Source organism: Anabas testudineus, chromosome 12 (genome assembly GCF_900324465.2).
Source record: "Anabas testudineus chromosome 12, fAnaTes1.2, whole genome shotgun sequence".
Lineage (NCBI taxonomy): Eukaryota > Metazoa > Chordata > Actinopteri > Anabantiformes > Anabantidae > Anabas > Anabas testudineus.
This window is the reverse complement of record NC_046621.1, coordinates 15,026,705-15,046,648: the sequence shown is the minus strand read 5'-3', so window position 1 is coordinate 15,046,648 and position 19,944 is coordinate 15,026,705. Positions and strand designations below refer to the sequence as shown.

At 38.6% G+C, this 19,944-nt stretch overlaps 2 protein-coding genes across 5 annotated transcripts in view; one reads left to right on the top strand and one right to left on the bottom strand.

Moving 5' to 3' along the window:
- Positions 1 to 12,634, bottom strand: part of ralgapa1 (Ral GTPase activating protein catalytic subunit alpha 1) — a 55,275-nt gene extending 42,641 nt beyond the window's left edge. For 2 of the 4 annotated variants that reach the window (XM_026356791.1, XM_026356793.1), the window contains exons 1-17: positions 12,194 to 12,634; positions 9,192 to 9,302; positions 9,031 to 9,080; positions 8,144 to 8,201; positions 7,863 to 7,906; positions 7,562 to 7,736; positions 7,308 to 7,423; positions 6,775 to 6,913; positions 6,407 to 6,615; positions 5,772 to 6,095; positions 5,205 to 5,384; positions 4,964 to 5,035; positions 4,733 to 4,881; positions 4,423 to 4,546; positions 3,277 to 3,423; positions 2,964 to 3,054; positions 2,360 to 2,524 (exon numbers count right to left, since the gene is read on the bottom strand). In XM_026356791.1, coding sequence (XP_026212576.1) covers positions 2,360 to 2,524; positions 2,964 to 3,054; positions 3,277 to 3,423; positions 4,423 to 4,546; positions 4,733 to 4,881; positions 4,964 to 5,035; positions 5,205 to 5,384; positions 5,772 to 6,095; positions 6,407 to 6,615; positions 6,775 to 6,913; positions 7,308 to 7,423; positions 7,562 to 7,736; positions 7,863 to 7,906; positions 8,144 to 8,201; positions 9,031 to 9,080; positions 9,192 to 9,302; positions 12,194 to 12,299 — 2,260 coding nt within the window. In that variant the 5' untranslated portion in view covers positions 12,300 to 12,634. The remainder of the gene's footprint in view (positions 1 to 2,359; positions 2,525 to 2,963; positions 3,055 to 3,276; positions 3,424 to 4,422; positions 4,547 to 4,732; positions 4,882 to 4,963; positions 5,036 to 5,204; positions 5,385 to 5,771; positions 6,096 to 6,406; positions 6,616 to 6,774; positions 6,914 to 7,307; positions 7,424 to 7,561; positions 7,737 to 7,862; positions 7,907 to 8,143; positions 8,202 to 9,030; positions 9,081 to 9,191; positions 9,303 to 12,193) is intronic. The other 2 variants (XM_026356792.1, XM_026356794.1) reach the window with 2 other exon arrangements.
- Positions 12,635 to 12,964: 330 nt separating this feature from the next.
- On the top strand, positions 12,965 to 19,014 carry brms1la (BRMS1 like transcriptional repressor a). The gene is made up of 9 exons (XM_026354156.1): positions 12,965 to 13,093; positions 14,031 to 14,189; positions 14,723 to 14,813; positions 15,018 to 15,145; positions 15,527 to 15,606; positions 15,766 to 15,862; positions 15,972 to 16,061; positions 16,178 to 16,242; positions 16,348 to 19,014. Exons 2-9 carry the CDS (start codon positions 14,051 to 14,053, stop codon positions 16,444 to 16,446), a joined length of 789 nt encoding a protein of 262 aa, XP_026209941.1. The 5' UTR covers positions 12,965 to 13,093; positions 14,031 to 14,050; the 3' UTR covers positions 16,447 to 19,014.
- Positions 19,015 to 19,944: the final 930 nt, after the last annotated feature.

The window sequence follows — 19,944 nt, the reverse complement described above, 5'->3', positions numbered from 1 at the left end:
AGAGTAGCTCTAGTCGACACCTCCAAACAAATTTTCTTAACAAGAATCCAGTTAGCTTTTTTGAGGTCATTATTCTTTTTCATCATTAAGGGTTCACATAAGTTTTTATGGTTATTCTCAATGATGATCTGAATTTGTTTTATGCTATCATTTTAGGCACATTATATTTGTTAATACTAACTTAGATGAAGATCAGATAGCATTTTATGACAAATGAATACAGTAAACCATGAAATTTCCTTGCCACTGTAAATGTCACGAGTAAATTACAGAAGCAGAGAAACAAAAAGGAAAAAGTGCAGACGTGGATAAAAAAAAAAAACCATGCAGGCAGGAAGTTTAGTAAAAGATTCAGCTTAACAGGCAGAGAAACAAGCAGACAGGAAAACAGGTAGGTTGAGTTTCATGCTAACATGTCAACAACAACAGTAACAACTTTGTCTTTCAACCTGTAACAAATGTCTAGTTTACATTATTGAATATTTGTATAATAAAATGAACAACACACATCTTTCTTTGGTTTTACCTTGACAATATTTAATTGATGAATGCTTCTTCTATGACTATGCGTTTTGCTCTTTAATAGCTGCTGAACACATGGCCAATTAAAATTTTTTACTTAGTTGAAAATTTGCCTCCTGGCTTCAGTAAGAGACTTTACAAGCTCGGCTGTGACAAGGAAGTGTACAGTGAGTTATTCCTGCCAACAGCTGTCACCTTTTACAATGACTCTCCCCTGACAGCGAAGAAATCTCATCTGACAGTATAACTCTTGCTACAGGACAGACTTTCATTACTTATTACTTAAATTCATTCTTCATTCATACAATTGCACATCATATACAATACCTGTTGTAGATTCAACTGATCCTATGAGTATGTTATCCATCTATGCCATGTCTCTATCTGTCTACCCATGTATCCACCAACCTACCCATGTTGATTGATTGATGTCCCTAAAATAAAACTAAAACTAAATAGAAATAAATTGTCCCACCACGCACACACGCGCGCGCGCGCGCACACACGCACTCACGCACACACATTATGGACATCCATTTTTCACATGCAAAGTTTTAAACTATGTTGATTAGAATATTGCAAAGTTCTCATAAAATGATGCATGCTGGATGTTCATGCTTTTCTCAAAATCACACTAAACATACTTTTTACAAAAAGGAAGGGGCTGTATGATTCCTCATGTAGAACATATAAATTATTGCTTCAGTGATGATGGTAAGTAGATGATAGTACTATACATGTATTGATAAAGAAACGAGGATAGGTAAAGTTCCTCTTTCTAACAGACGTGTAACCAACTACAGTTTCCAGGCAGACAGGTAGTGCAAAGAGAGTGTACCTGCCAGCTGGTCAGCAAGGGGGGGTAGTAAAGGGTGGTGGTGGTGGTGAAGAAGGACAGGAAGAGGCGGAGCCAGAGCAGGAGCACTCTTAGCACTGCGGATAAAGGCTGAGGACAGCAGAGAGTCCCCCGTAGAACAGCTACGCAGGGCTGAGGAAGTGACAATCACAGAACAGAAAAAGAAGAAAAGGGGGAAGAGTGTGAGACAGAAGACGGCAAAGAGGAAGGAAAGACAAAAGGTTTGTGAAAAGACAGGACAGTGTAGAAAAGAGGAAGGATCGAGAGTGGACATAGAGAGGGAAAGAGACAGGAAAAGGAGTAGGTGAAGGAGGAGTGAGACAGGGTTAGAGCTAGAGGAAAGATAGTGAGCGGCTGGTGGCAGCCTGGCACTCTCACAGCTCAAATCTCCTCTGAAGACCATGCACAGGGGTACTGCCTTTTCTACACTATACTAATGCACATATACCATTAACTCACGACCAAACAAGGCTGTCTATGAATTTCTAACACATTTGCAGTTCAATATGCATGTGACAATAAATATGACAAACAGCTACACTACAGTAAGAATTTTGATCCACTTAATAAGTGTTCAGTAACACTTATTAAGTGTTACTATATTACCAAGATATTGTATTATGTTTAAGGCATTTGGATAGTCTGCATAAATTTGCTATTTTATTTATATTTAAGGAAAATAAATATGACTGTTATATGGAATGCTTTGAGAACCTCTTAAGAGGAGATCCAACCTTATCCTCAGATTTGTTTTTTATCACAAGTTGTTATCGTCTTGCATTAAGCTATAACACCACCATGTGCTGGTGTGATCATTTCATTTCTCTCACATCGTGGGCAGACGTAGCTGAAGGCCTCACGTAAACAACATTATAGTGAGAAAGGGCAATGACCGTAACCATATACCACCTTTTTGTGAGACAGACAGGAAGATGGGAGGAACCAACTCCAATAAGAAAGAGGAGCCAGAGTAATACTGACCTACAGTCTTCTGACGGACAATACTCCTGGCCTTTTCGATGCCTGGGGAGCCAGCAGTGGTGGCACTTCTCTGCCTCATGGCTGCTGCCTGGCCTGGCTGGTCTCTGCTCCAACCTTTTGAGAAGGATCGATCTACAACCTGTCGTTGACCCTCTGAACCAATACCTGGTGTGTGGAGGGAAGTTGAGAATTTAATTTCAATGGAGATGTTTTCTATTTCTATCTGGGACTATATACACATAACATCTATTTGTAATGAACATTTTTCTTTTGTTTGTCATATTTTGTAACTTGGTGTATTTATTTAAATATCCCAGTGTCTGTGTGTTTTTCTACTCTACAAATGTTTTTAAAAAATTGTCAAAATTTGTTGTGTGAATTACTGAAAGGATGACACTGGAAGATTAAAATAGGGTGTCTGCACTGTATGTTTGTTTTTGCACGTTAGATATTAAACTAAGCACTGCTGTATCATGTTAAAAAAAACTTTGTTTGAGATGCAGTTAGCTCTGTTTGATGTATGATAATGTCCACAGATGGCTGCCATTAGTTCATTTAGTTAGTGTATCTTTTCAATGTTCATAGGGGTTTTTTGCTGACAAACCTTTTCCTTTATGTTTTTTCTGTTTTTGTTCACTGAGTTTGTCCAGAGGCAGCTCGTTCAGATCGACACTGTACAAATTCCTTGCCAACACCTAGAACAAAAAAAAAAAAGAAAAACACTGCTGTTACCATACTGGTTAAGTATTAAGCAACATAATCTAACTGGAACACATTAGGGGGAAAATGCTGACAATTTCTGCTAAATACATCTGTCTAAAAAAGTCTACAAATCTACTATAACATTCTTCTCAGAAATTTGCACTTCAAATTTATCTAACTTGGAGGAAGCATAGTGAAAATATAACTTTCAGTACCTTGGTGAGGGTTTCCATGGTGAGAGACCACTCTGTGACTAGTTCCTCCCAGCATGTTAGAGAGGAGAGGACAGACAGGAGGTCGTCCCATAGCTCTCTGCTGATGTAGACGTTTAAGTTCCCCTTGATCCAGGCAACTATTAAAGTCTGTGCAGAAAGATGACATGATAGAATTTCAGACGAGGCTTTTCAGCTGCAGTTCTCTACACATCAAAACTAAGCATTTTGGAACTGAGGGAAGCTTTTATTTTGAATTCACATATTGTTATCAATATGTGACAGGTCTGGACTACAGGCAGGCCAGTTTAGAGCCCAGAATCTTTTATTTGATGTTGTACTACATGCACAATGTGAATGTGCATTGTGTTGATGAAATAAGCAAGGGATTAAAACTTGCATTTATATCAGTCAGCATTCATTTTACAGCATGCAATTTATCAATGTTATGTACACTAAATGCACCCCCCACACAATGATGATGATTCCAGTGGAGCAGGGTGACTTCCAAAAAAAGAATTTCAAATTTTGACTTGTCACTGACTACAGGACAGCTTTCTAGTTTGCCTCAGTCCATCTTAAATCACCTCAGGCCCAGTGAAGACAACAGTGTTTCTGAACACAGTTCACTGACATCGTTTTTTGGAAGTGCTCCAGAGATTTCTACTCCAGAATATGATGATACTGCTTTTTGGTCCCATGTGTATAGACTTAAAATTGCAAAGATCTTGTCAACAACTATGTTGAGTTGAGAAATACCATTAAGTTTGTAATTATTTGCCTATCACAGAGTGCTAAAACTCTTCCCATCCCTACTTCTGAAAGACTCAGCATCTCTGGGATTATCTTTTTAGTCCCCATAATGATGCTGATATGTTCCCAATAAACCAAATTATTTTTAAGATGTTCCACAAAGTGTTTTTTAAAATATTACACAACTTTTCCAGTCTTTTGTTGAAATGTGTTGCTGACATCGCATTTATTCAATGAGCATAAAAAAAGATATTTCTCAGTCTTTATTCTCAGTCTTCAATAATGTAATCAGTTTTTCCAATCAATTATAGGTTCAACTGATTTGCAAACAGACATGAGGCGACACACTGTTTTTATTTGCATTTTACAGAACAGATGTAAGAGTCAGTGGTATACCTGAAAGATAGGTCCAGCCAGCCTCCCTGACAGTGTGTTGTTCTTTTTGCCCTGAGGCATGATAGATGGAGGCCTTTTCATCACCGACTCTGTCACTCTCAGCAGAACCAGTAAGATCTGCTCCCTACAAACAAACATAGGACCAATTAAAGTTTAAAAAAAAAAAAAAACACACAAAAAAACATACTTCTTTAACAGCTACAAGCAAACAGACATGAGGCGACACACTAATTAAATAATTACAAGACGCTATTTATAGTGATAAATGCAATAACACAGAAATCTGTGTCCAGGTTCTTTTTTATTTTACCATGTTTTCTGGTCCATGGTCTCATGCATTACAAGGCTGCGATAGATGTTCAGGACTCGCTTGCACATGTCGACATGTTCCTCTAAGAGGATCTTGATGTCATTGGCTGGCTCCAACAGGAAAACATTGGATGAATGGGTGATAAAAACCTGAAAAGGAGACAAGCAGTTAGAACATAAAATAGGTCAAAAAAGGAGGACAGATGCTTTTAAGTCAATGTGAAAACCACACCTGTAGTGTAGTCTGAACTCCAGCATGAACATTGAACTCCAGCAGTTCACTGTCAATCACTTTGTTCATTCCCTGAAGAAGAAAGAAAATTCACCAGTGCATCATCACACACCAGTTCAGTTTACTCTAAACCACGAAAATGATACTTTTCTGTCTTGAGATTTAACACTCTGGAGGCACGTTTAAAATATCTGCACATAAAAATATGTTTACTTGGTCTACCATTTACTTAATTCTTCACCTCATCCTCTTTGTCTCCAAGCTGAGAGCCTGAATCCAGACTGCTAGCTGTGGCTATGGGATAAGGACCTTCTTCTGGCTCCTTCATGAAGACTGGTTTGTCCTCCATGGAGATCCACTCCTGGTAAACACGAACCACCTTTCGCATTGCGGCTGCCTCACACATGGGAAGAAGAAATGCCTACATTTGCAGAAACAGACAAATTAATCTTAGGAGAATTTTTATGTTCTAAGTAAAACATTCAGACTAGTGAAAACGCAAATATTTGAATTTATGACATCTAATATTTGGGAAATACCACTTAAAAGGTTAATCAAAAGTGTGACACATTGGAATTTAGTTGGCTACTGTAATTATCCCCCCCCCTTTAATCCTTCCTTGGTTAGTAGGTTGTATGGCTGTGGTCTGAGTGGGGACTTAAGTTCTGTATGTTTACTAAGATCAGCTGGTAAAAGTCAAAGCACCATAGGCTACATTTTGAAAAAATGAGCAGATAATTTCACTGTTATTATAGTCAAGCCAGTTAGCCGCCATTCAGGCCCCGCTCCCTGATAGTTAATTCTTCACCTGTCTAAAGATCTCTGTGATGAAGTTGACGTTTGTTCTGGTGCTGGTCAGTACTCTTCTGACCACCTCCATGTCTGTCAGCTGCTCTTCATCTATGGAGCAGAGTGAGGAGGAGCTGGGTTCCCTCTCCGTCAGTGTAGATGTGTTGGAGTGGCTCTGCTCAGGCTCACCCCCAACACCTGGACCGCCTGACAGCCCCATGATGCATCCTCCTGGCCCACATGAGCCCCCACCGCCTTCCAGGTGACTGTCAGACCGAATCCCACCTCCGCCACTGTCGTCTGAGCTGCCTGCAGAGCGAGCTGCCAGTCCGGCTGCCGCTCGCTGGGGGTCAAGAGTTGGATTTTATAGGGAGCAACTCATTTAAAGAAACCATGGACAGAGAACAATTTTTGATTTAAGTATTTGTGGTGAGTAACATTTTAATTCAGTCAGATCTTTATATTATTTAAACATCCTTACTACAGACGTCTGCCAAACATAATACATTTGCTGTTTTAAACACTTTATGTCTAGTGGTCATCATATTGTGTAGGTTGAATAATTAAAAGATCTGGTTGGATCAATCAGCAGAATCAGTTAATTCATTATCATTCATCAAGTCGTATCCAGAAGCACGATATGACACGTGTTACCTGTATGTTCTTGGGGACGTTCTCTCCCTCTGTTCCTGGGATGTGTGTCTGTGTGTTGGGTCGTGGCTCCAGCCAGAAAGAAACCAGCCAGCGGATGAAGATGACTCGTGCCTGAAGGAAGCTCTCCTTGGTGCAATACATTGTTTCACTGCTATCCTGCTCCCGGCGGACCACGCTGTAGTACGGCTTAGGACGCATTGGAGGCACATCTACGGAAAGGCGATATTTAATCACGTGGTTACCACATTAATTAATACTATTTACTATTTGTGCATGATTTATTTATACGTGTTTAACATAACATTACATTTCAATGGGTTTCTTTATTTAAAGTATCTAATAGCTTTTAATGACTTTACGGTACTAACCTAGTATGGGGCTGTAAAGGCTGGTTTCCATGGAGAAATTGGGAAATATGTGAGGAAGGTAAAACTTCCTAAAGTGACCAAAGAGGAAGCTGAAGCCACGTTCATGGTTCTCTTTACAACGCCACTCAAGAGACTTGGCCTGGGACACACACACATACACAGAAAGACAAACAAGCTTGTGTTACAAAGAGAGAATTGAGCACCCAAAGTAGGGTCAAGTGGAGAAGAGCACCATTGTTTTAGGGGAGAATGTTATCAGTGTGTACATGGTTGCATGCATGTGTATGTGATAAAAATACAAGGAAATACAAGAACAAAGTATGCTTGTGTCAATGAGGGATGAGATACGTATCTAAGGCAGTTAGTGATATTATAGTTAGAGTTAGATAAATACTTAATCTATAACAGGTTTGTATTTGACAGTGTAATACAGATCTAATACCTGGTTATCTCCAATATGTTGAGAAATTCCCATTTTTTCAACTGTGTAGTTATGTAGTGTTAGCTGTGTTAGTAAGAATTAAAGATAATACCTGGTTTACCATGTATTTCAGTAGTGCTTCTAGGAAGTAGGCAGTCAGGTCTTCCTGATTCTTGTCACCTGACTGTGGAGGAACCAGTGGAGTGATCTCTTCTGGAGTCACCTGGGCTGCAAGGTGAGAAGCACAGAGATCAAATTTTTATGGTAAAATGTAATATGGCTTTGACTAAAAGACTTTCTTATTATGTCAAAAGTGTTTAACAGTCAGTGGCTGTTATTGCCGATGTGTGTGTTTATTCTACTAACTCTCTGTTAAACTCAGCGCTGGGTTGATCAGAGTGTCCAGAGTGCGTGGTGTCCCATGGCAGATTGGAGCTGGGAAGCCAGGAATCAAACAGGCAAACATACAGAGCAGCTCACGCTCATTACTCTGTAATGCTTGCATCCAGAGCAGGAATAGGCGCACACCTTCACGGCGGATCTACAATGTAAATAAGAGGAAATAACGGAATGTCACGTAAACAATTCGATTTTTGCAATATTAAAAGTTTAAAAGTCAGGGGGTGGGATAGTTAGGATATAGGGGCTGGGACTGATGACCTGGTACCTTTAAAGAGTTTCCAGTGTGTAACAGCTTCTTGAGAATCAGTCCTAAAGGAGGAACATATCAGCACAGTCACTCAAAACTGTGATGCATTACAAATATACTCTAAGTTAGGAGCTCTGCATACATTAGTAGCTGATTATACATTAATTTGTATTTAGGGTAATAAAAAGTTCCACTACAACATTTTTTCACTTTGCTGAGTTTTAATGGTCTCTCACACACTACATAGAGTCATTTTTCTTGTGAGTAGCTACACTGTCTAAAACTAATTTAAGAGTTACCAATGCTGTGGAACTGCCACCGGCTCTGGATTCTTTCTGGCAGGAGCTGGAGGATTTTCTGGAGAAAGAGATGTTTATTATATTATTAGACTTTGTTTTTTTTTGCAATATGATTCATCATGTTATTCTAAGTGAGTGATTTATATGCAGTAGCTGGCCATTCAACTAGTGACAATATATATATATTGATAACAATTAATGATTAAATTAACTGACAATGTACACAATGTAATGACAGCAACAACTGTTACACAAACAATACATTTCAGTCAGAATTATATTTATGTCATCAAGTAATTATTAACACCAAAAGAATCAAATTTATCCAGACCCATTTCCAACTCACTTTTATCAGGGAAAACTTCTATCAAACACATTCTTGTACCCAAGTGCCTACTGCAGGCGTGCAGCCTGTTCTGAATGTAAAGAGGAGTGTTTGGAACGTTAAGGGCCAAATGGAGGTCAGTAACACACTCATACTGACCATCTGCTATCTTATCCTAGCTACCCAAAGCATCATCACTCAGTTCTGGGTGTTGCTAAATGCCAGTGGTCTTAGACTGCAGTCAATGCCAGCTGGTGGTGTGATACTAACCAAGACTACCTACAGAAAATTCCTAACTGTCAACAAAACAACTAGTAATGTGTGACGGACTGTCAAAGTTCAGAGGAAATAACAGGATCATCTATCACATGACGTGACTGTTTTTCAGGAATGAAATACAAATGCCACACATATTCAGTGAGATGATATAGAGGTTTAAGCCATGCCCTACTTACATGTGACAAACTAATTAGACACACTTGTTGTTCACAGTACACTGTAGCCCTCATCTTAGTTTTCTCTACACTTCCATGTTGTGTAGAAATCTTTGAAATGTAATTACCTCAAAGATAAAGAGGATTGAGTCCAGCTCCTCCCTCTGAGACTTGTGGCCTGAAACACAGAGACTAGCATGAAGGATGCACAATCATGTGGTTTTACTGGCAATGGTTTATTGCTTTATACTTATCCCCACCTGTGACTTTTAGGTTCATTAAAACCTACCTTTTTGTTTGAGGCTGGCCTCGATGGTGACAAAGTTCTCAAAGAAGACATAGTAGATGTGGGAGTAGTTCACATCAAAGAACTGCTTCAGCTCTGATGGCTCTGCATTTTCTGGAAAATGAGAGGAAAAATAAAGCTGAGAGAGCTCAAGAAACTTTATCTTTGCTAAAAACTGTGCTCGACACTCTTTTCTATGTTTGTCCTAGTTTTCATCGCTTATATCACATAATCATAAACATTTGGCAGACGCTTTTATCCAAAGAAACTTACAAGTAAGGTACAAGGGCAGGGTTTCCGTCTTGCCTAAGGACCCCTACTGGAGGTAGGTCACAGCCAGGATTTGAACCTCAGCCTCCGACATGAAGGGCAACAATCTTACCACTACACTATCCAGTTGCTCATAAAATGACTTTAATGCCTCCAAACACTCACTACCACTTTATACATAGAGAACATCAAGTGCAATTCTCAATTTGACCTTCACATATTACTCCCTTCACTTTCAAGGCTGTTTGCAATCAGAGAATTGTTAAGAAAAGTAATTGAATAAAGCAACAAAAACAGAAGAATGACTATCCATGGAATCTGATTTTGAAAAGGAAAATTAAACCAGTTACTGGCTCCTCTCTGTGTGTTTTGAGTCTAAATGCACATATAATAAATGATAAAAAAAAAGGCTTTTCATCACAGGAAGTCCTTTGAGTAATCCAACTTCAACGCAGCATCTGGGTTCTCTATATACACTAGTCATGTCAAGCCACAGAAAAGTCTCACCAGCTGCTGTTTAAGATATACTTTCCTAGAAGATAGGAAGTTTACCTTTGTGGGCTTCTGGACTTATTCTGCACCTCAACAGCAGTGGCTGTCATTAGAAAGGAGACACGCTGACACTGACATAAAACATACACTCAAGTCAAGAATGTCATTATAGTTCAGTTACAAAAATAATTTTAAAAAAATGTACGCAGGTACACACGCACAGATAAGCCTCTGCTGCTTGTCTCTGTGTTTGTTTATATGAAGTGTGAAAGCTGAACTCTCACTCACACACACAAACTGAGGCCATCTGTGTTCTGTGACATAGCGGTTGCCCTTGTACAGCCTCAGTGGCCCAGGCTGAGCGGTTTTCTATCTTATTTTTAACATATTTCTCACCTCCTGATTACCGCCTCTTGTACAAAACCCACAGCAAATTATTTAGTCACTTCTGGTGAACAGAAGTGTGTACCAGCAATATTTTAAACTCACTACAAGCTACTTGAAGTTTTCCTGAGATCCTTAACCAGACTGAAGCAATACTCTTTTGTGTTTTCTTTTTCTGTCACTGTGAAAAGCGACTGAAAAAAGTGACATGGAAACATGACATGAAGTCATCACAATAGGAAGAAAAATACTCAACAATGTTAGAGAAATACTGAAATCGTAATGTGACATCAACTGTCATAATGAACAATATTATAATATGAATCACAAACCTTGCACACTACTGTCTTAGTTATAATTTGTTAACCTTGCTGAAGTCCACATAAACTATGTCATGGCTATTGCAGTATCATAAAAACAACTTTACAGCCAAAAAAAGCAAAGTGTTTTTTGTTGTGGCATCAAAACGTGGGCCAACAGTTGGCAGCAGTTACTTAATAACCAGATTGCATGTAAGGGATTGCAAAGCGCTGCATTAGCTCGGTCTTTGGGATCAGCTATGAAGTATAAAATAAATTACAAATAGCCAGTAGTCTCAATGTTTGTTTCCCACAATGGCAAAGGTAAACATTTTTCAGTGGAGAGTATTATTTAAGGGCAAAGATAAGTAGTAAATTACAATCTCTTATCATGAAAATGATGTCTAAATGAATACAAGCAGCAACATATGGTGGCGTTTATTATTTAGCATGTTTGCTCTCTAATGTGCCTTTGCTCCAGTTATCAATTCTAATCAGTGCTGCAACTAAAAGTGTGCATTTTCCAAAGTGGTGGTCTGGCACCAAGTCAGTTAAAACTGTGTATTTAGCTACTGTGCAGCAGTCTTAGTATGCCCTTTCAAACAATGTCACTGCAAGTGTATTTGTGTGTGCATGTCTCTGTGATTATTATCAAGGTCTTGAGTTCCCCATAGAGCACAGAGACGGGGCACACCCCTTTGTCTCTCTCTGTCCAGCACACATACACAAACACAGAGCCCAGTAATTCTTACAATAGAAACAGGAAGTTGAGCTACTGTACTGGACATAGAGAGGAAATAGTAGAGGCTGTTTCCCTCTCGGGTCAGAGTGTGTGTGTGTGTGTGTGTGTGTGTGTGTACATGTGTGAGAGCAAGTGAGTGTCAGTGAAAGATCCATCACTTATTCATACCCATTTCCCTGTCATCCTCCCTATTCTCATGCACACTCAAAGCACTGCAATGGGTGTTGTGTTGTAACATGTCTGTTGCAACAAAACACTTTGTCACACAACATGTAGCATTACTGTGCCTACATCTCAGCTGTATGTAGTCAGCTCTCATACAGTAGTAAAGACATGACACCCGAGTCTCCTGTATGCAGACAGTCTCAGCCGAACTCCACTAAACCTCTGTCACTTACATACAGCATAAACATCTTTGAACTCGACAGATTCTGTTGACAGCGGATACAGCTAACCTCATTAACTTTTAAACATCTTTCACTTTTGGCCTATAGATGCAAGGCTGACTGATGGCCATCATCGTCACCGAGGAGAGAAGAAAATTAATAACTCAAGATTAGCACATAAGAAACTGAGTAATAAGTAAATAATAGAATGATTTGTTGTAGACTACAGGTGAGAAGCCGAAGTGATGAGTGGATAGCAAAAAATCTGAAAAACACTTAAAGTTGGTTTTTAAAACAACGCGTGTCTGTTTACATGCAAACAAACTTTAAATTTCACGCTTTTCAAGATGAGTTTGGTGTGGCATGCTCTGCATACACAGACTGACACATAGTAGCTAACATGTTAGCTGCCTAATAAGGTTTTTAACTCACCTATGACAATTCTAAGATGCTTAAGTCTCGTCAACACGTCCTTCTTTGGGTCCAACACTTTCTGTGTTGATTTTTTAACGTCCCCATGAGGCTTTTTGGAAAACATTCCTGAGGCAGGAGACCAAGAACGCGATGGTAGACACCAAGGAGGAGCTAGCTGTGTGTAGCCACTTAACAGCCTCAGCTAGCGTAAATCTTCAAACTATAACGAAAACCGGTGGCTCCAGGGTCATTTGTTAACGCTGCACCGACAATTAGTGCCCCTCTGCACCAGCAAGAAGGATATCCTGGGGTAATTTTTGTAGGAGAGGTAGCATTCTGTTTAAACTAAAACAAATATGTAAAACGTAGCGGGGCGAAGCATCCATCCATTGCACCTCCCTTCCACAACAGTCCGCTGTCTGAAGGCTACAGTAAACTAGCTGGTTAGCTAGCTCCGCTGTTCACTTAGAAAACATCATGGCGGAGGGGGGAAATGAATTGATACCAGAAAAATCCAACGCCAACATAGTTCAACAATAAACATGCTTTGTTATCTTAAGGTTTAAAATGTGTTTAAAAACTGTTGTGAAACTGCAATATACTTCTAATACAAGCGGCGTTTCCAAATAAAGTTTCAGGTCCTTTTCAACAATTTAGCTTGAAGACTCTGCCTCAAGCTGCAATGCGGAATTCTGGGTAACGTAGTTTACTACTAGCTGGCAGCCCTTTAATAATGTGAAAAATAGCGATGCAGAAAACTACAGCCCCCACTATTATTAAGAGCGCCCTTCTGAGATTTGTTTTTAGCTTAGCTGGGGAACACGAGTGAAATTGTGTCCGATGAGAAAAACAAACTTATTTTCTTTGGAAACTGCGTTTCTTTGAATATAATCGAAAGCGTCAACACCTCCTCATTCCGTAAGCTACTTTTTTGCTGTTTCTTAATATATTTTGAACAAGTCGTGTTAGTACTACTTGCTACGTTAACTGTACTGGCTCGCTAACATGCTAACGCATTAGTGGATGTATTGTCATTTATTGTGCAGCGTTATTTGTTTTGTGTAGTTTAACAGTTAACATACAAATTTTAGTTAAAATGTATTTGCCTGACTAACCTTTAATACAATAAGTAATTTGAAGCATAAGGCCTTCCAACAACAGGGCTTTATTGTTTTCAGGTCCCTTCGTTGATGTAACAACGTATTTGTCACATCATTTAAAAATACATTTTCAAAGTTGATGCTCAATAAAGAAATGTAGCAGGTAAAGAAAAATATGTATCAAACATTTTTATTAGAAATAGAGTAATGAAGGCTGTTAAGGCCACATCGATGTGGTTCGATCGTCCAAATGGTATAATGAGGGTTAATGAAGATAATACCACGAAATCATAAATATGAACGTGTATAATATGTAAACTGCTAAAGCAAACATGGAAAATAAAATGTATTCGCATTATTTATAATTATCTATAATTACTTTAAACTACCATGTTATTTGAGTGGCCATGCCCATATGGCAGGAATGCACTAGTGAACAATAATTGTGAAAAAACTATTTGTCTTTCATGTTCAGACTTGTTTATTCATCTCCACAACTCAAAGCGTAAGGTGATTGTTCTGTAAAGTCACTTCTCAACTAACACACAATGAAGCAATTCTAATTACACATCAAGTAGCATCAGTAATATTGAAGTACTGTAGATCCTGACGGTACTTTCTGATGTACAAGCATGTTATTTGTGTATCTAAATTGTGGACAAGCTTTGAAATTCAAATTTTTTTGTCTAAAACTAAAGAAATGGAATCATACAAAGTTTGATGGTAAAACCGTCTTTTTGTTTTGACACTACCAGTCTGAAGTTAACTTACTGCCATGCCAGTGCACCGTGATCGGGAGAAGAAGGAGAGCACTGCAGAGGAGATGGAGGTGGAAGAACAGGAGCATGAGGCATCTAGCTCAGAGGATGAGGATTCTGACACCTCCTCTGTGTCTGAGGATGGAGACAGCTCAGGTGCGTTTTAGTGGATGCCTCAAAAATAATAATTATTTGATTTCATGATATGTTCATGATGAGTTCAGTGAGTTACGCACTGTCTGTGATGCAAATTCGCAAACACTTTACACATCTTTATAAAACCTAATCAGAACAAAGTTAAAAAGACAGAACGGTTATTTTGAAAGTACAAAACGTATGTCTGGTTAAAAAAAAAAAAAAGTCTTGAAGGTATAAACTATGACATAAAGGACAATTCTTTGCAACTGATCAGAGAAAATGAATGCAATTAAACATATGGTTGTGAAATTTGTAGGCAGAACTGTTATTCATATCATCTGTTAGAGCTTGAAGTATTGTGATGTGTAAAATGTGTGGATCAACTGTACTTTACATGAATATTGTGGTAAAGTGTAAAAAGCCCAAATGAACAAAAGCATTGTATTATGTGACTGATACACCGTTTATGCAAATGAAAATAATTCTCATAGCTCTTATTTATATGACCTAACCTGGATGTGGGTGTGTTGGGATACATGCTGCTGTTTCAGAAATGGATGAAGAGGACTGTGAGCGGAGGAGGATGGAGTGTTTGGATGAGATGTCCAACCTGGAGAAACAATTCACTGATCTCAAAGACCAGTAAGACTGACACATTTTTGTACAGTTTGTCTTGAATATTAAAAAAATCAAAGTTATCAGAATCAAGAAAAGTTGTCCTCATGTTTGTGCACAGCACTTTGGCTAACAGTGTTGTTTTTAAAGATGCTTTATAAATAAAAGTAAAACAAGTTATCAGAATGAAAAATGAGCTACATCTGTAGCTACACTTATGCTTGTGTGCAGGCTGTATCGTGAGCGTCTCAGTCAGGTGAACAGCAAGCTGGCAGAAGTGGAAGCTGGACGGGCAGCAGAATATCTGGAGCCGCTTGCTGTACTGCTGGAGAACATGCAGGTCCGCACCAAAGTGGCAGGCAAGTTCAACACAAGCACACACTCTTTTATTATACGCCCCTGAAACATTGAGGCTTTACTGACAGATACACTTTGTGCAATTGCTGAATTATACTTTTTCATAGCCTTCAGTCATTATAATATAGACATGACTTGGAATAACTGCTAGATTGGCTGCTAGATAAAGGTTAAGAGTGAAATAACGATAGGTTTGTTAAAGATTCGTTTAAAAAACTCTAAAACATGTGATTCTGCTCAAATTGAGGCAGAAAAGAAGATCCAATCCTCCATACTATTCTTTTAACATGTTTTGGAAACTTGGTGTCATAAGTACCATTATTACTGTCTTGTTTTCTCATAAGCCCTAACGTTGTGTCTCTCTCTCTCTTGGTCTTTGACAGGTATCTACAGAGAGCTGTGTGTGGAGTCTGTGAAAAACAAGTACCAGTGTGAGATCCAGGCAGCATTCCAGCACTGGGAGGTAGAACACATATATACACATACTTTAATTATCTTCCATTTCACAGAGAAGTATTACTAAGCTGATGCAATTTCTTTTTTGAGTCATTGAAAATTCAAATTTGTATTTTGTATGCATTTGTGTTAAATCTGTGTGCTTTGCATGGTTCTGTGTGTGCAGAGTGAGAAGCTGCTGCTGTTTGATACAGTACAGAGTGAACTGGAGGAGAAAATTAGAAGACTAGAGGAAGACAGACACAGCATAGATATTACATCAGGTAATGCTCACAACTCTTGCAGTCATTATATCATGTCTTGTCATACATGTGCAACACAATTTAATAATACAGTTAGTATAAACTAGTTTTCTGTCTGTCTCTCTATTAGAGCTGTGGAATGACGAGTTGACAGGGAGGAAGAAGAGGAGAGATGCTTTAAGTCCAGACAAGAAGAGGAGAAGACCTTCAGTAGTGTCTGATATCCTTGTAGTGCTGTTAACATCGATACTCCTACTGCTCCTGCTCCTAAAACACCCCAAAAACTGTTATCTAGAATATGCTGTCGTATTGAATTCTGTCCTTAACTCTGCTCACGACCATATATTGTTTATATGCTGCCTGACTTAGACATCCTGGAGGACTGGACAGCCATCAGAAAGGTGTGTGCAAGTGTGTCCAGTGTTATGCAGAGCCTTGTCTTTGCCAACTAGGTGGCATTTGCTTCCTCAGGCATCTTTTAAAAAACAACTTTTGCTGTTTCTCAGGCCGTGGCTACGCTGGGTCCCCACAGAGGGAAGACTGACTCGGACAGCTCCGTGTTCCCGTTCAGACCCGACAGAAACAGACCCATTCTCAATTGCTGAGGAACACACACACACACACTCACACACATCAGGAAACATGTTCAAACACAAGGACCTCAACTGACACACATACACACACACACACACACACACACACACACACACACACACACACACACACACACACACGGTAGCATTAACTTCTGCAGTGGAGAAAAAGGACACATCCAGTCCTCAATGCTACAATTTTTTTTATCTCTCAGTCTTCCTGCAATCCACTACACCAACAGCGACACCAGTCTGTAAGCTGACCCTCATGCTGAAAGGCAGACACAGTAAGGACTCTTGGATTTGAATCTTATTAAAGCACAAACGGGAACAGAAACATTTTTTTTTTCACTGACATGTTCAGAATTAGAATATATTTTCCTGACCACTGTTGGTTTTTGTTTGCTCAGTAAGATGGCGTTTTCCTATAACCAGATAATTACATGAAAGAGTTAATCCTATGAAGGTCTGATGTAGCTCCTGAAATGCATTTCAGTGTTGGCTGCATTGCTTTTCCTCGCAAAAAGTTATTTTAGAAATCACTTTGTGCCCCGGTGTTGCTTCTGGGCCTGAAAACAACTGATAGCAAAGCTAATAAAAGCAGGTTTTTATTGACTGATGCCTTGGAATTGTTCAATGGAAGTGGCCCAATGCAAATGGTCTATTTCATATTTTCTTATCTTTTCAAAAGAAGGGTTGTGCTCTTGTTGGCATAAAAAATTACCCCTTCATGCAAATGAAACATGATTTAAGTAGGAAGTATTAGTGTTAATACACGCTAATTCATTTATTACATAATTTCAGATTTCACCTCTGAGAGTTAGTATTACTCAACAGTTTTCCTCAAAATGTACATCACAGTTTGGGTTGAAATAGTTCTTACATATTAGATAACTTTTCTTTGAAAACTAGTATTTTGTGTTTGCTCAGGTTGCTTTTGTTCTGTTAGATTTAGTGTGAAGGTCTCAGAGTCTAGGTTGAGATACAAAAAGAGAAGAATTCAGGAGGACAAGTTTTTCATTCCTAGAGTTGTTTCTGCACCTGCCAGATAGATGCAGTTTGCAGTGCAGTGCTTTTACAATTCATTTGTAAAGGCCGTGCTGCAGACGGCACTTGGTATGTACATGTAGACAAAAATGAGTGGGAAGAGTGACCACAATCTCCCATTGTGTTTAGATTGTAGCAGTGTGATTACGCCTTCCAGCTAAACTTGTTTCTGCACAAGTTAGTTCACACCCTGAGCACACTGTGAACAGTGTCACGTCACATGGCCACAGACACTGTTAAACCTTGACTCATTTGAACTGTTTTCCCAGTTGTTTGAGCTTTGCAGTCCACAGAATTTTCTTTCTTTTAGTATTCAAACCACATCGATAGGATCAAGAAGAAGGCTCCACATCATCATGTGTAACTGTAGCCTCTGAGACTTTCAGCCTTAAATGGTTAATAATGAAGCTTCCAATGACACACAAGGAAATATTTCTTGATATATATGAACCTGTTCTATTTTGTATTCTTGTAAGTGAATGAGTTTAAATGTATTGTATGTACTCTTTGTTATGTTTAAATATTTCGGTGGTGTTGGTATGACAGTTTGTACAACATTTCCTTGTTTCAGAGAACATCCAGCACTGAGTAGTACCTACGTTTGAAGTTTAAGTCCTCATCACAATCTTCTGTTTTAATAGTAGTTACAGTTTGGCTGTTGTGACAACGTTATATAGAAAGGAATAATATCACACCAGCGCTTTCATACAATCTGAAAACTGTTTGTTTAATATAGCACCTACACAACACTGGGTTAAAGTTACCCAGTGCCACGGTTGACCCCGTGTTTATCCATCAGCACTGGGTCACTGGATCAAAAGAACGTAAAAACACATTATTGTGTAGGTGCTACACTGACACAACACTGAGTTTGCTTAAAGCCAAGATTTGAGAGTGTAACACACATCTTTATTATATGGCCTAACCTGCTTCTACAAATTGACCACCTAATCTGTGATTGCAGTTAGAATAGCTGCTCACAGTACAATGACAGGGTAACTACATTAAAAAAGAAGATTTTAAATCACAGCAAACTGTCACACAAAGAAGGGTTATAATAGCTATGGCGGTAACCTTTCATAGGTGTTATTGTTATCTGTTTATGCATCTACCTCTCTTCCCCACTCACATCCACTCTTCAAAGCAACATTCACATTTGCATTTTTACTCAACACACTTCCGTTGTTATGACTATCCTGTCCAGATAGTTTCAGTATATTTTTTTGTTTTTTCTTTTATGCCTGCAGCAATGATGGTTAATTGTATATACAAAGAAGGAACCAAACCATGTCCTTCAAGTCATACCTCATCACTGAGTCTTCACAGATCTAAAAAAAATTGTTTTATAAAGGAAGGTGAACAAACTGCCATTTAATAGTATTGATTTTTATAAACAATGATTTTTAACATTGAGGTTGTGGGGATAAGAAATGTTCAAATTGAGAATTTTCAACAATTTATGTTATGTTATTTGGGTAAATTAGTGTCTTTATCGTGAAAAATGGCTTTTACAATTAAACATTTTATAATTACTCTATGGTGATGTAGTAATTACTTAGCAGGAAAGGAGTCAAAAAATGTGCTGCCAGACCAAGGAGTGCCACCGTATTTCCAGCCCTGCTGCTTCGCAAGAAATGCTAAGACAACATAAAAAGGAAGTGATGGCTGATGCAGGAACTGATAAGGAGGTCAAACTCTTAACATTACTAACATCAACAGATAGCAATATTTCCATTTTAGTTACACATTAAGAAAACTGTTAGTTAAAGTTAGTGATAGTGAATGTCCTCCATTATAGCTTCTACGTGTCACCATATGCCTGTGCTTTTCCTGCAGTGATATATTAAAACATGTTCCTCTGAAAATCATGTGTGGTCACAAAAAAATAGTGAGTTTCTGTGCAAGTAATTTTGGCAGCTAACTAACTTTGCTTGTAATATGCATGTAATATACATTAGAAACAAGTTAATGTCCACACTGTTTTTTATTCTGTGCTGCCATCTGTATTAATTCACCCAACAGTTCACCCTCAGGTCACTTAGAGAACATATCACATACGTAGAGTTTTTTTCAAAGACTAGTTTAAAACTGCAAACAATGACCAGAAAGTCAGCTCTTTTGTAATCTGTGATAATACCCGGTAGTTACCAGTTACATTTCATGTTAAAGATTACTTTACTTGCAAATCTATTTAAATGTTCGGCTCATTTTGAAACAAACTTGCTATAAATGTCTAAAACGACACAACAGTTTGGTTAGGTAACATTACAAAGGAGTTGTGCTGTACAATCTAGGTTGCAATAATTTAAAGTGGTTTCAAGAATACTGAAATCATTAGCAAGGAGTAATTTACCATTATTACAGAACTTCCATTGCATGTCTATGTACAATTTTAAATGAAAGGTTGATCAAGAAATCCCTGATGTCCTGTTACTCACAGCAGCTGCTGATTGCTGATTGTAC

Excerpts from the sequence above, each read along its gene's own strand:
- brms1la (XM_026354156.1), top strand. The coding sequence starts at position 14,051 with ATGCCAGTGCACCGTGATCGGGAGAAGAAGGAGAGCACTGCAGAGGAG. Across the intron at positions 14,190-14,722 it reads TGAGGATGGAGACAGCTCAG|AAATGGATGAAGAGGACTGT; the intron begins GTGCGTTTTAGT and ends CTGCTGTTTCAG. Across the intron at positions 16,062-16,177 it reads AAGACCTTCAGTAGTGTCTG|GACCATATATTGTTTATATG; the intron begins ATATCCTTGTAG and ends AACTCTGCTCAC.